Genomic DNA, 14,982 nt, shown 5'->3' with positions numbered 1-14,982 from the left:
GCCAGAACAAAGGGTTTTCTTTGTGGCTTTTGATGAAGGGTAGCAATCGCTTCTGTAGACACTCTTTCTGGTAAATCTCCTTGTTGATTGTGCCTGTGACCCGAAAGATTTACTCTTTTGGTGACACGTAGGTAGGTATTTTTTTTAGGAAATGTCGTCCTGGAATACTCAGCTGTAGCATTTTTGGCCATAGCAGAATAGAAAGCCATAAGTTTCATCGTCCAGAACAACGCATGCAAACTTCGTTAAATATTCAGAGTACAAACGTCGATCCCGTGATTTTGCTGTCAAATTCTGTTTTTGTTGCGATTTGGAACTGTTTTTACTTCATTCGACTTCAGCCCCAAATACTGTTTTGAGTTTTTGTCAAAACCAGGTGCCATTCCTATTTTACGAGCGACCGTTCGAACAGAGAGATTCGGGTTTTCCTTCAATATCCTCTTCACCTTTCGGTCCATGACAGGATCAGCTCGTCCAATGGTTTTATCACTTATCGGTTTCCTCTCGACCATCAAACGTTCCCAAAATGATTTGAATACACCGTTAACAGTAGTTTAAGGTAAATCCAATGTTTTTGCAAGTTCCCGTATTGACAAGCTAGGAATTGCATTACGTCCGTACAAAATCCACTCGCGCATGTGTTTTTCATTTGTCGCCATCTTGAACACTAAACATGGAATGTAAACCAGCGTTGCCAGATTGTTTCAAAGCTTATCGGTATCAAAGGTATTAAAAAATCGGTATTTATCGGTATTTACTATTTATATGATTTTATATTTTTGCCGTTTTTGAAAGCAAAAATTTTAACGATGTTTGCGACTGGGATTTGAGCTGAATTGCTTTGCTTTGAGTAGGCTTTCGCAGTCTTAAAACACTCTTTAAAAAAATATGGAAAATCAGCCACAACAACGACTAAACTATTGAAAAAACGACAAACAATTTTTTCCCTTGAAAAAAGCACAACCAATGGCCGAAATGTCCGGTAGATTACATCCTTATCGTTTCAGTGTTTTAAGACTGAGAAAGCCGTTAATCAAAGCAAAATTTTAACTTTTGAACTATGATCGGAAAATTCCGGAAGAAAACTTTGGGGAATGTTTGAATTAGCTTCTGAATGGAGTTGAAAAAACATTCAGAAAAAGACGAACGAAGCTCTCCTGGATGAAGTTCGAGAAAAACTGGAAAAACATCCGGGAAACTTCCAAGACACGAATTGAGAAACTTGTGGCGAAAATTTAAATAAACTATCGGAAAAAATCGGATGTCACATCCAAAGGAAGTTTCGGAAACCGGAAGTAAATTTCAAGAAGTAGCCATTTCCAGGAAAAGCCAGAAGAAGCTCGGAAAAACCTTGGAGTTTGCTGGACTATGCTGAAATTTCCGGGTTTTCGAATATTAACAGAAGTTAATGAAACTGCCTTTATTTTATCGAAACTTACACAAAAGTCTGAACTTTACTGAAGTTTCAGAGCTTCTTAAATGTTCCTGCAGCTAGTGTGTATCAGAAATAAAAATCTGATAGCATCCTTGAAGTTCCGTGAAAGTTGAAAAAACTGGCGCGAGAAGATGAAAGAATCATTCGAGCGAAGGCTGAAGAAGCTTCCAAGGTAAGGTGGAAGAAAATTCCAGGAAAAGTTGGATGAAACTGCAGGAAGATTAAAAATGAATAAAAACTTCCGGAAGTTAAATAATGTTTAAAAATATTTCTCGATTCCCTAGGAATTACCGACTATTTCTCGATTGATGGATAGACAAAAACGATGAGAAAATGCAAACATTAGTCGAAAGAGTATCAAGCATGAGGCATCTTTGGAGATGATTGTTTAGAATTTTGAAGGCTCAAAAAATATGAGGTATTCAAAAAGAGACAAGCCTCTCACAAATTTTTTTTTTTCGAAATTCGAGCGCGGGCAGGCGATAACAATTTTAATTACTAAAAAAAAAAAACGGTATAAATTGGTATAAAATCTCACCAATATTTGGACACTTAAATTTCATAGGATCTTCCTTCACATTGCCTGAGAGGAATCACCATAATTCTTGCATTTAGTTGGCATACGTAGCAATAGGTTTCCCTGGCACTTTTGGCACTAGGTGAGGTTTTGGAAATCTCCTCCAGTCTTCCTGAAGTATTCCTTCTTCACTCGGACATGGAGCATAAGGCTTGGTCGAATCGCCAGGACGGGATTTCATTTTCATTTTGGCTACTTGGACTGGAACAATTCCAAGTATTTTTTTTTTAGTTCATCGTTGATCTGATCCAGAGATTTACCACTGCGCAATCCTTTCACACGTTGAACACACGTTCAGTTTTGGTGTCGTTAGTAAAAAAATGTGTGCTGCTTCTCAGTAAGATACTTGAGAAGACGTTTGAATCCTGCCAAGGTTTCAGCCAATACACGGCATTAACCCCGACGGCCAATTTGAAGTGAAAACTTGAATTTAACGAAGTTCAAAGCTCCGTGCGAAGAGCATGGAAATTGGAAGTGGTTATCACAAGTGGCTCAAAAATATGAGGTATTCAAAAAGATACAAGTCTATCACAAAAATTTTCTCCGAATTTCGAGCATGGGCAGGCAATAATAATTTTGATTATTTAAAAAAAAATCGGTGTAAATCGGTATAAAATCTCAAAAATCGGTATTCTGTGGAACCTTATCTGTATATCGATATCTATTTCGGAAATCGGTTTAAATACCGATAAATAGCATATCTGGCAACGCTGATGTAAACACCAATCATAGTCTTTTTCATCAATGACAATTTGCTATAGGTCAGCAAAATTTTTCACTCCTAAGCGAACCTCACACGTACCATATATAGACGATAAGGCAAATTATTGAAAATAATATTGAAGATGTGAATTCAAAAATATTGTCAATATCGATGTATTGACGTCAATATAGAATGTATTGACAATACGATTATTGTAAATAAATGCAATCGTGTGGGGTCCACTCTACGTGCAATATTTTAAAAGTTACAGTGATTTGAAGGTGTCCGGATTAATGTGGTTTACAGACCTTACGACTATACGCATCTGACGAGGTATACTGACACATGCAGTTGACGGAAACAACGGAACAAACAAATTTTTCATACAATAGGATTGAACGAAAAACAATCCACACATTTCATGAAAATCAATGTAGCTATGTACAATACTGTGAAGATAAATATTGACTTAATATATTGCTGAAATTTTGCATAGATTTGGTTAAATTGAACTATCGGAAAGGGGAGAGTTTACCCGAGGGTGTTGTTGGTTTGCATAGGTATGCTTCGATTCACGCGAACAGGGGATTGCGAGTTTCGTTTAAAAAAGCTGATTGGCCCTTTTAAAATGTTACGCGAAAATTTATTTATTTATTGACGTCAATTGTGTATGAGAGACGTATACATTTCTGCACAGGTCAATAAATCTTCATGCAAGCGTCTACAATGTCAACAGGTTGCACGACTGTGTGGGTTGAATATTAATTTCACCGCAGGCATAATTGTCTATCTGTTTCCTGTATGGAGTTGTTCAATACATTTATTTCCAATTATTCATTATTGTATTATTCTGTGCACGACACAACATGACATTTATCGATACGGCTGAGCCTCATTTGACCTATAATATGAAATCCCCAGAAACTGCCGATACTCGCAAATCAGTCCCATATGTGAAGAGAGAGAGAGAGAGAATTATTGGTAATTTTCATTTAATTCCACTACCTTATTTGCTGATCCTTGATAGCGTATTTCGTATATAGAAAAATTCACGAACCCCTCATTTTATCTGTCAAAATTTCATAGCGAATCAAAACAAACATAGTACTAGAATTTCAACTAGAAAGGGGTACATTAATCGATGTACTTGGGGCCGATAGGCTAGTCAAGTGTGAGCCAAATTAAAACCGTTAGTTTTCACCGGTGGGTCTTAGGAAAAATATACACGGTAAATTTTTTGTAGTAATTTTAAGGAAAGAATCAAAAACAGAGTTGAAAATTTACATAAAATTATCTTGTTAATTTTTTTTATTTTTTTTTGTTAACAAAGCTTCTGAAAAACGCAAACTTTTGACAAATTGAAAATCTTGAACACATAAAAACATCATACAAGAACAACTTTTGGTCAATCTTTTATTTAACTATTTATTGATTTAATAGTGTTCCTTTTGACTTTATTGGCAGAGCCTGTGTGAAGTTTGAGTTATTTTAGTAAAACGCTCAGTTTGAATCTGTTTTGGTAGAGAACGTATTTTAGTAAAATTAGCGGCGTATGAAAGACCATAACTACAAATGAGCAAGATTTCAAAAAGTTTGGTTCATTGTGTTTCAAGAAAATTTGTTTCTTATAGAAAAAAGTTTTTTTAATTATCTGAAATCCTTGGTTACTCGTAGTCAGCGAAAATATCTAAACTTTTCTGTTGTCTGCTGCAAATTACACGACGACTTCTTTCTTTAGCGGAAATGCCTGTGTCATTGGCGAACAAAGATTTGTGGCAACCCTGAGGCAAATCAGGGAGGACCAAAGTGAAAATGTTATACAATATAGGCCATAGAATGCTACCCAGAGGAACTCCTGCTCTAACAGATAGTCGTTCAGATTTCAAATTTTGATTATTTACCTGCTGAGTTCTATCAGTTAAATAATGCTGACCTAATTTCATAATGTAGAGTGGAAAATTAAGCTTCTTTAATTAAGCAATCAAACCCTCATGCGAAACACTGTCAAATGCTTTTTCTATGTCTAGAATTAGCAAATCCAGTTGAGCAACCTTCAGATATATTTGAATGAATTGAATTGGTAACTCTTAAGAGTTGATGAATGGTTGAATGCCCATGGCAAAATCCAAACTGCTTATCTGCAAAAATCGATTTTGTATTGATATGAACCATCATTCTATTCAAAATTATATTTTTTTTTTAATTTTACTCATTAAAGAAAGCAAAATTATTGGACTGAAATCTGGCTTGAAAACTGGAACAACTTTTGCATTTTTCCATTTATTATGAAGGTATTTTAAAATGGAAACATCTGTTAAATAATTTTACCAAGAAGGACAAGGTACTCTCTGTGAGTTTTTGATGAGGACATTAAACAAATCAGTCCCTCAGGAATCATCAAAAATATTTTCCCACGAAAAAATATTCAAATGTTCCCGAGCAACCTGATTATCAATAGGACTCGTAAGACCAAAAATAAAATTATGGGAACTCTAGCATTGCCTAGCAAGTTTCTGGGCTTTTTCCGAATTAATGATCAAAATGTCACTACCTTTTCTAAGCGCTGGAATAGGCTTTTGAGGTTTTTTTTTTAATTTTTTTTGTGAGTTTCCAAAAGTGTTTGGAACTCTGGTCTAGTTTATACACATTTCTTTCAAAAGTTTTGATCCTCAGCACAGAGAATCGCTTTTTAATTTGTTTTTGCAAATCCCGCCAGATCACTTTCATGGCAGGATCGCGTGTTCTTTGATATTGTCTCCTACGGACATTTTTAAGACGGATCAAGAGCTGAAAATCGTCGTCTATTATAATTGAATCGAATTTAACCTCGCATTTTGGTACTGAGGCAGCTCTTGCTTCAACTTTAGAAGTAGTCAAATATTCAAGAGCATAATTAAAAATTTAAAATTTGTTCCAGAAGAAAAATTAATAGCTGGTCGGGAACGTGGAGCGTTTCCCATCGGTCACTTAGAACGAGATTGAAGGATCGCTTTGAGGGTCTTACATTCCCAAAAATTCGTTTTGTGGTTTTCACGAAAATTTGAACAGTTCAATTGCATAGGATCTTCCTTCATAGGATAGTCGTTCATTGCCTGAGAGGAATCACCATAATTCATGCATTTAGCTGGCATACGTAGCAATTGGTTTCCCTGGCACTTTCGGCACTGGGTGCGGTTTTGGGAAATCTCCTTCAGTCTTCCTGAAGTATTCCTTCTTCACTCGGACATGGAGCATAAGGCTTGGTTGTTTAGTTCACTTTAATTGAAGCGAACTAAATAAAATCATTAGAAATCCCGTTGCGTGAATCGCCAGGACGGGATTGCATTTTGGCTTCTTGGGCTGGAATAATTCCAGGTAATTTTTCAGTTCATCGTGGATCTGATCCAGGGATTCACCACTGGGCAGTCCTTTCATGACTTCCTTGAACAGACGTTCAGTGTTGGTGTCGTTAGTAAAAAATGTGTGCTGCTTCTCAGTAAGATCTTGAGAAGACATTTAAATCCGTCCAAGGTTTCAGCCAATACACGGCATTCACCCCGACGTCCAATTTGTAGTGAAAACTTAACTTTCACGAAATTCAAAAGTTCCATGCGAAGAGCATGGAAATCGGAAGTGGTTATCACAATAGGGGGAATCTTTTCCTTCTTGGCAATTGGATGGGAAAGTTTATTGGAATGTTGCCTGGATGGTGGATCATTCTCATCATCCGTGAGCATATCAAATTGTTTGCTCAAATAAATTTCATCAGAAGGGGGATCAAGAGATTGCCCATTTATTTTGCGCTAAGGCGCCTGCGACTTCCAAGCAGATTACAGATCGAAGAGAAATTTTCTCAGTTGATGGGCAAGCGGGATTACCTCGGATAGGGTTCAAACAAGGATCGCAGAGTCGAACAAGTTAGAAAATTTACAGGTAATTTTGAGTACTGAAAAGTGCTGTGCTGTCCAATTTGTTGTAGGCTTTAGGTAGCACTTAATCTTCTTTCAGTAAAAAGCAAACAGATCCGCACGGTAAGTACGATGTGGACTGATAACTTACTATAGTGAATCACTATAATTGCTCCATTTTTTTTCACAAAAGTTGCCCACTGGGATTAGAATAAGGGTTCTACTACTACTTTTGTTTCAAAATTTGGCCAACCCAGTTATGAAAAATAGATAATGATTCTTCAGAGTAAGTTTTGAAATTTTTTGTAACTTTAGGTGTATACAAATATTGAAAAAAATTATGTTGACCCATTTACCTACAAAGAAAGTTTTATTCATTACCTTTCAAATGACATAAAGAGAACGTCAATAGGACGTAAACTGATCGAGACATGAACATAACACATTTGCTTGTTTTTTTAGGGTGACCCCAAGCTTATGATCAGGAGTGTATCCTATCGAAAGACAGCTGCTATATATGAAATTAAAGTTACCAGCGATACATTTATGTTGCATTAATCACGTAGCAGCTAAATAACAAATTATTCAAAAACGCTTAGTCGTAATTTTCTCCAAACGTTTTTTTTTTCTAAATGGAACAGATATACGAGTACCGGCACTATATGTATTAGAGCGGTTCAAAATATCGATTTTGCTCTACCAAACTCAATCGATTTTAAATCAGGTCCTGGTAGTTCTTCCAAAATTTGAGCTCATTTGGATGAGAACTCATACTGCACTACTCACCCTTTGAAGTTTGAAGTGATCTACGGGAAAGTTTGCTATTTGTACTAATGTGAAATTTTTTCAACTTTGCTGAAGAGCGAATTTGAATTGAGGATCATAAGTTATTGACTAATTGACTTATTAGAAAAATGAGATTATTCTGACATGCTCCATAAACTGCTCAGCAGGCAACATTGGTGTGGTTGGAGCGCAGAATAGGGCAAAACATCTAAGCTACTATGTCATAAGTGCAAGATGCAGTGTTGCCATGAATGTAGTCGCTTAATGTTTAATCAAAAAGTGGTCTTGGTTGTAGCTGATTGCACACTTTTCCGTAGATCATTATGGCGAAGTGGTAGGACGTTGAAAACGAAAAGTTCACATTTCCCATATAAACTTCAAAGGGCCAGTGTAGTTCGCATCCAAATGAGCTCAAATTTCGGGAGAATGATTTAAAATCGAATGAGAATGATATTTTTAACCATATACCTGTATGTGTCATATACCTACCTCGGAAGCATCCGGTTAAGCAGTTGTTCAGTCTTTTTGCGTTCCATATCGAGCTGATCGGTTCGTTCCCGGATAAGCTCCTCCAGGTTGTTTGAATATTTCTCCAACATTTGAAACATGGTATCCACAAAGTTAACCTTTCGGCCATGGTTCAGTTGCTTGAAACGTTCGCAGATCCTGGTTGAACAATGAGAGAAGAAAATACATGAATGAACAATCACAATCAAACACGCCAAACTAAAGGTAATTCGAAACACTCCAGTGCATTATTCCTACATTACGAAATCGGGTCTCATCTCGGGGTTCTCAGCCCAGCACTGTCGCATGATGTTGATGGCTTCCGGTGGGGCGGCCCCTTTTGACACGGACGGGCGTATGAGTGGGGGTGGTTTTTTGATTTTCACTATAATTTCCTCGGGTGAAAGCGACAGCATGCAGTACGGTTCCCCTCGGACAACCACCTCCTGCATGATGATTCCGAACGCGTACACGTCGGCAGCCTGCGTTCCTCCCTTGGGGTAGCCCTTGGTGGCTCGCAGTGCCTCTGGTGCGGTCCAGAGGAGATCTTTGGCACTTTTCGGCGGAGGCGTAATGCCTTGCGTGTCGTAGAAGCTCAATATAGCATAGTCGGTGATTTTCAACACCCAGCGTGCGTCCACGATACAGTTTCGGGAAGAGAGCGACCCATGGATCCGGATCGGTGAGCCGTGAAGGTAACGCATCCCACGCACCAGATCAGTCAGCAGGCTCAGTCGAAAGGACCAATCGAGCTTAATTTCGTCCATGACGAGCACGTCCTGCAACGAACCACGGGAGCAATGTTCGAACACCAGGGCCGTCCGGGTGGGCTCATTCAGCCAACCTGAAAATGGGAAATAATATCCAAAGAATAGGAATGAATTTTTAACGAACGAACAATGAACGACAACGGCTGGTAGTGGTGATCAATTTTCTAATGTCGATTGTTATGAATTTGCTGGTGGTGCACATCCCTGCTGTGCACGAATTTCCAATATCCTAGCAAAGCCTCCGTGAGAAAAAAAAAACAGTTGCTGCATGAGCACATTGTACAATAATGCCTGTTGAAAGCTTTCACCGAATGCAGTGGGTCCTGGATACGGTTCACCAGGTCCCATAAACATGCAAGTTCTGTGAGTGGTGAGCATATTGAATTTAATAATCATAGTGTACACACTGGGGAAATTGCATTTGCTTTGGCTTGTGGCCTATTTTTCGTTTTGTGGTAACACATGTGTGATTGTGGTGACCCGCATCGTGATGATACGAGACGTGCTGGAGGATTTCGGGAAAAATTCATGGAACCCGATCGGAAAGCCGAGTTCGTCTTTGCTTGTGGGATTTGTGAAACAGAGATTTTCGGTTTTGTGATGGATACTCGGAATTGTGTTATTCTGGGTTGTTTTGATTTAATGCGTGGCTACAATACGATGTTTCTTCTTTCGTTTTAGTTTATGTGGGTAGACTCACTAGGCTAGGTGAACAAGTAACGAGTTAAGAGATGTTATTTTTCGATCCATTCTCTTTAGAGCAAATATAATGTGATTCAACACTTACAACTTTGCCGGATTCACTCTCCAAGTCATCCACAGATAGAATCGTAAATTACTATATCATGCGTAAATTACTATATCAATACATAAATCATATTTGTATCTTACTGCTAATTTGATAGCCTATAATCTTTTTACTAGGGACTGTATCGAAAATAAGTTAAAAAAAGTTTTTTTTTATAATCACATTATTTTTCGATTATGTGTGTGATGTTATTCTCTAAAACTTGGCAAAGAAAAACAAACCTTAAAATATTCTTTAAGAGACTGGTGTCATGTTAGATCCTCTTATAAGGATTCGTACAGTGCATTTTCGTTTTTTTAACGCGTCGTTACAGTATATTTTTGATGCTTTGAATGTTTTAGCAATCTTAATATCCTTCCAAATATGCTCTTTTTAATTGCCATTCAAAATTGTATCTATAATTAATTTAAATACTCCGAGGTGAACCAGCCATTAGGCTGAAAACCTCTTAAATAAAGAAAAAAAAAATAATTTAAATTTGTTGGTAAACGGTCTCCACATTTTTCATGTATGCAATTTTTTGTTGCTATTTTAATCGATTTATTTGGTGGAATATTAAATATGTTCATATATTGTAAGTTTCAGTGGACAAAATAACACGGTGCGTTGTTTAACTAGAATAAAGGCGCGTTAAACTTTGTGAAAATACACCAAAATCGCTGAACGATCTTGATACATGGAAAGTACATCAGTTATAGCACTAGTGGTCCGTATGGGGTGCAGTATTTAAAACCATAACTTTCCCTACATGAATTCGGTTGCCGTGATGGTTTTCAAGACGTCTCATGAAATACTCTATATAGCAGACCAGTTTGCTGTACATAAGTATCGTTTCCTAATACTGTGGTAAAATAGATAACATCGTAAGGTTAAGTAAAGTTTCTAACTGAAATAACTGCGGAATTTCTTATTCTATCGATTTGGTAGGTTCAAAAACAATTTTTCAATCTCATAGGCATATTAAGAGATGGGAGACGGCTAACTATACCCCCGCCCCCATCACTCATATAAATGGAAGCAAAGCTTCAAACTGCAATAGCTTCGGTGATTCTGATCTTATCATGTTGGAATGTTCAGATGTATTCAAAAACATGTGCTCCATTTAATAGGCGTAGTTAGATATAGGGGGGGGGGGGGGTTACTGTATGCCTTCCGGCCCTCACTTATATCAATGAAAGTATAGATAAAGACTAAAATAACTTCAGAGTTTCCCATTGCTCGAGTTGTTCGGATGGGTTATTTAAAAACATTTGCTCAATCTCATAAGAGCAGTTGTAAAGCGAGTACTCCCATTCTATTCCCTACTCTTTTGGTGCAATATACAAAGTCAGATATATTCACACAAATGTCATTGGATTGTAATGACTATATTTCATTTTAATATATTCTACGATTTCTCAGGGTACTCTTTTCGATGCTGTTCTATCCTTTGAAGCAAATATTGCTGTTGAACTAGGTCTCGGGTGGATTTCTAGATAAGTCAGAAATTAGCTTCACCATATCGTTGACAACCATCAAGAAAGCAACTCGTTGTATCGCATTGAAATAATCTGTATCATTACTCCACTCGTCTACCGGTTTTTGCATGAAACCAGTTAAAATTTCGAAAAGGAATCAGCACTGTTAGAAGTGACGCTTGGCTTGGGAGCCCAACTGAAACTTAGCCCCCTTGAAGTTAGCCCAACAAGCAAAATCCGACTGTACCTGTGTCTGAGACGAAACTGGTGAATACATATATGATTTTCACTTTTTTGGGTTGGATAATCAAGCACTGGAGAATATCAACAAACGCGTATTCGTTGTTGCATAATGTACTTATTTGTTCATTTCACTCGTACGTAACAGCGAAAACAAACCCAATTCATCTACACTGAACAAACTCAATTCAAAGCAAACGCAATTCATCTACACTGGGTTGAAGCGCTACTCCTTGCGTGTGATGGTAAATGATAAAAACAGACACGGCCAGAAATAAAAGCAATTCATATACATATGAGAAAATCATTGCAAGTTAGGAACAATTTCGGCAAACTGTAGTAGCGGCATTGAGTGTGGAACCAAGAAAAGCATTGCAAACACATTTCCCATCCCGTTCTTGCATTCTAATCCGAAAATTGGCAACCACATACAGTGTATCTCAAAATTGAGCGTACATCTGAATGGGCAATTTTTTGAAAGACTTGGCTAGTGGTTGAACAGCTATTTATTTATTTATCAGTAAAGCTTTGGACTTTATTGGCACAGTATGTATGAAGTTTGAATAATTTCAGTAAAACGGTCGATTTTCAACCTTTTTTTTTATATAGTAGGCGGATTTTAGTAAAATTAGCGGCATTTTAAAGATCTACCCGGTTCGGTAATTTTTACTGAAATCTGAACAGCTGAACTGTTCGATAAAATGTATGCAATTTAATTCAATTGATTTTCAGTTACTTTGAAACTAAATCTACTCTAAAATTACAAGATTTGATCGTTTTTTTTTAATTCAATGGACTTTAAAATGAAGGTTGAAGTTTTACCGAACGTTTAGCTGGTAAAATTTACACGAAAACAAAATCTTAGTGTGACAACAGATTAGCAAAGTTTCAATATGTGTGGCTCATTGTATTTCAGGAAAATGAGTTTTTTGTTTAGGAAATCTCAAGGGGTAGGTCACTCCGCACACCAATCTTGGGTCATCTTTTTTGTCAGTGGGCCGCAAGTGTGCCGATTGTTTGTAAAATATCCATCCCAGCAACCCGGAATTTCTGAACTTTGAATGTTTTGGTTTGAAATCGCAAGGATAAATCGGATTGAGGATGACGCGGGAAGTGGCGGGTGTTCGAAATTTTGGTGTTTTGTGCATAGGATAATAAAAGTCCTGTGTTTTAGGGTTTTATTATGCCTTCAAATGCAGACCAGAGACCTAGGTCTTTCGTGATATGAAAGCAACGGTCTATCAGTGGCCGGAAAGAGTTGGAACCGGTGGGGAACATTGTTGGAAACCGACTATAGAGGATGATGAATAGACTTCTGTAGTTTGTTTTGTGTGAGTTGCTGCGTTATTTGAATAAAAGATACTAATGGGTCTGATTAACTGCCACTTTCTCTTGAGCCCACTCTAGAACCTACATTTCGTATTTAGATCTATAAGTGAACACCTGGTATGAGTTAATCTGGTATATTCAATTAGAAGATGCTCCTGAATATAAAAACAGCACGTAATGCTGTGAACAACTTCAATGACAGTTGCCCAGCAATGCTCCCATTTTATTTACAACAATCCAATGCCTACGAGATTGTGCCGAAGGTGTGCCGATGGATGTGCCTGAACTGTGCCGAATTTAATTTTGGCACAATGTGCTGAGTGACTTACCCCTTGGGAAATCTAGTTTTTCTAAAATAACTCTAACTTCTTACACACTCATCCAAATAAGCCCAATACTATACCGATAACCACTTAATAGTTGATGAGCCAGCAGCCAAAATCTTAGAAATCTATCTTTTTAAGTTTTGCTCGAACAACTGTTTTTATGAAATGTACGGACAGCTGAACGCTAAATTTTGAGATACACTGGATGTCACACAGGCTATCAAATAAAGTGTCGGTCTTGCATTACTTTTGGTTGGATTTCGACGATCGCTTTCGCTCCTTTTTAATGGATTGGATGTCTTTGGAAGCATTTGCATTTCTCAAAGTAACGGCATATTGATCAGATTTGCTGGTTTCTCTGTTTGCCGTTTTCATTTGCTGACCCTCGGGGTTGCAATTTTAGGCAACGGCAGTATCTCTACTGGTGATACTTTGAACGTCGGTTTAGCTGTTGAATCATTACCTCTGGATCCTTACGAGGTAGTGCTTCTACGTGCAGGTTGATCGGTTACCTCAGATGGACTTTCACTTAACTTTACCTTAACTTTAGCTTAACTTTAACTTACCTTTAACTTTAACATAACTTCAACATAACTTTAATATCGCTTTAACTTAATTTTTACTTATTTTTAACATACATTTAACATTCCTTTAACTAAACTTTAACTTTAACATAACTTTGACTTACCTTTAATTTAACTTTTTTTCCATGATTTGTTTTCCGTCGATCTTGTTTTGAGCACCAATGCTACCGACGCCAGGGAGGCAGCTCCCACACCTGGACCCTACCTATCGACCCATCAATTCATGAACCGGGCACCAACGGCTTTACTTCCCTGATCAGAGATTTTATGCCTCACTGCATAGCTATTTTTTAAACATTCATAATTATTGAGAATTAATTAAAATAATTACCGTTCTTTCACCAGATGTGTGCTTGACAATCCCAACAACTCGTTCACATAGGAAAAAGAAGGAAAAACAAACACTTCAAGATGTATAACTAAATATCCGAAGCCGCAAAATTACATTCACTAGTGTGCCTACGAAGAAAACTTTTGTGTTTTTGTTTAAAAAATTTGACAGTTTGCTTGTTTGATGTCGATGCTGCATCATTTAATTATTACATAATATTTTTATTCATAAATTATTAGAAGACTCCATTTTTCCTACTGTGTCCGTCTTCATCTACTTTCCACTACACGTGTTTCGTCTAAAATGTGCACACTTCTTCAGAGTCTTGTACTAAGACTGGACTGAAGAAACCATCGCAACTTTCCGAATATACTTATGTCGTTTTCGTTTTTGCGGCGTAGCACTGATGTAGTGTAAGCAGGAATAAGCGCGAGTCTTTGACAGCTCAACATCATTTATTTGTAAACAAAGGTGCATCCTATACCTACACCCTAAAATATTTCGGTGTACGGCAGTGTAGCACCGGTGTAGCTACACCACAAAAACGAAAACGACATTAGTGTACTCTTTCTTTATACCTTATAGGTATTCCACTAATAGCGAATTCGTTTATTATTCAGTTCCAACCTGGATCGGGTATCAAGATTGGGTCTGCTTGTTTTCTAGCAAACGTCAGTTTGATCGTTTGTTTTTAAAACCTGGCACGGGTCGAGGTTCGCACTGACAAAAAGTTCGGATTCGCTATAAGTCTCGCACATTCACCAGGACTCCTCTACATGTTGGTGTCGTTAATTTGCATGTGTGTGTGCTTTTAATCGCGATAAATCGACTGCTAAAGCCAATGTTTACTAAAAAAATGTTGCCCTTTTGAAATGTTGTCATGGACAGTCATTCACATTTTTGCTTTTTGGAAAATTGCAAAATTCGGATAATTTTGTGTAAAAAATTAAATAAAGAGATGAAAACTTTATCCAGAAATGAACCCTTCTAAATATTTTCTTTAAAAGCTTATGAAAAATGCAACCTTTTGTGAAAGTTTCGAGTTGGACATTTATTTTACTTGATTTGTTTTCCGTCGATCTTGTTTTCCGTGCTGATCATCAATGCTACCGATGCCAGGGAGGCAGCTCCCACACCTGGATCCTACCTATCGACTCATCACCTCATGAACCGGAGACCAACGGCTTTACTTCCCTTCCGAAGGAAGGCATGATCAGAGATGTTATGCCTCAGAACATCCCG

The 14,982-nt window shown here is 37.5% G+C and overlaps 1 protein-coding gene across 1 annotated transcript in view; it reads right to left on the bottom strand.

Moving 5' to 3' along the window:
* The window catches only part of LOC135714821 (uncharacterized), a 464,202-nt gene that overhangs the window by 31,558 nt on the left and 417,662 nt on the right, over positions 1–14,982 (bottom strand). The window contains exons 10-11 of the mRNA XM_065238233.1: positions 8,154–8,739; positions 7,878–8,054 (exon numbers count right to left, since the gene is read on the bottom strand). Of these exons, the coding sequence (XP_065094305.1) occupies positions 7,878–8,054; positions 8,154–8,739 (763 nt within the window). The remainder of the gene's footprint in view (positions 1–7,877; positions 8,055–8,153; positions 8,740–14,982) is intronic.

This window comes from Ochlerotatus camptorhynchus, unplaced genomic scaffold, assembly GCF_037179485.1.
Source record: "Ochlerotatus camptorhynchus isolate MF236.1 unplaced genomic scaffold, CSIRO-AGI_Acam_v1.1 ptg000004l, whole genome shotgun sequence".
Taxonomy (NCBI): Eukaryota; Metazoa; Arthropoda; class Insecta; order Diptera; family Culicidae; genus Ochlerotatus; species Ochlerotatus camptorhynchus.
The sequence above is the reverse complement of the archived record's forward strand: the minus strand, read 5'-3'. Positions and strand labels throughout refer to the sequence as shown.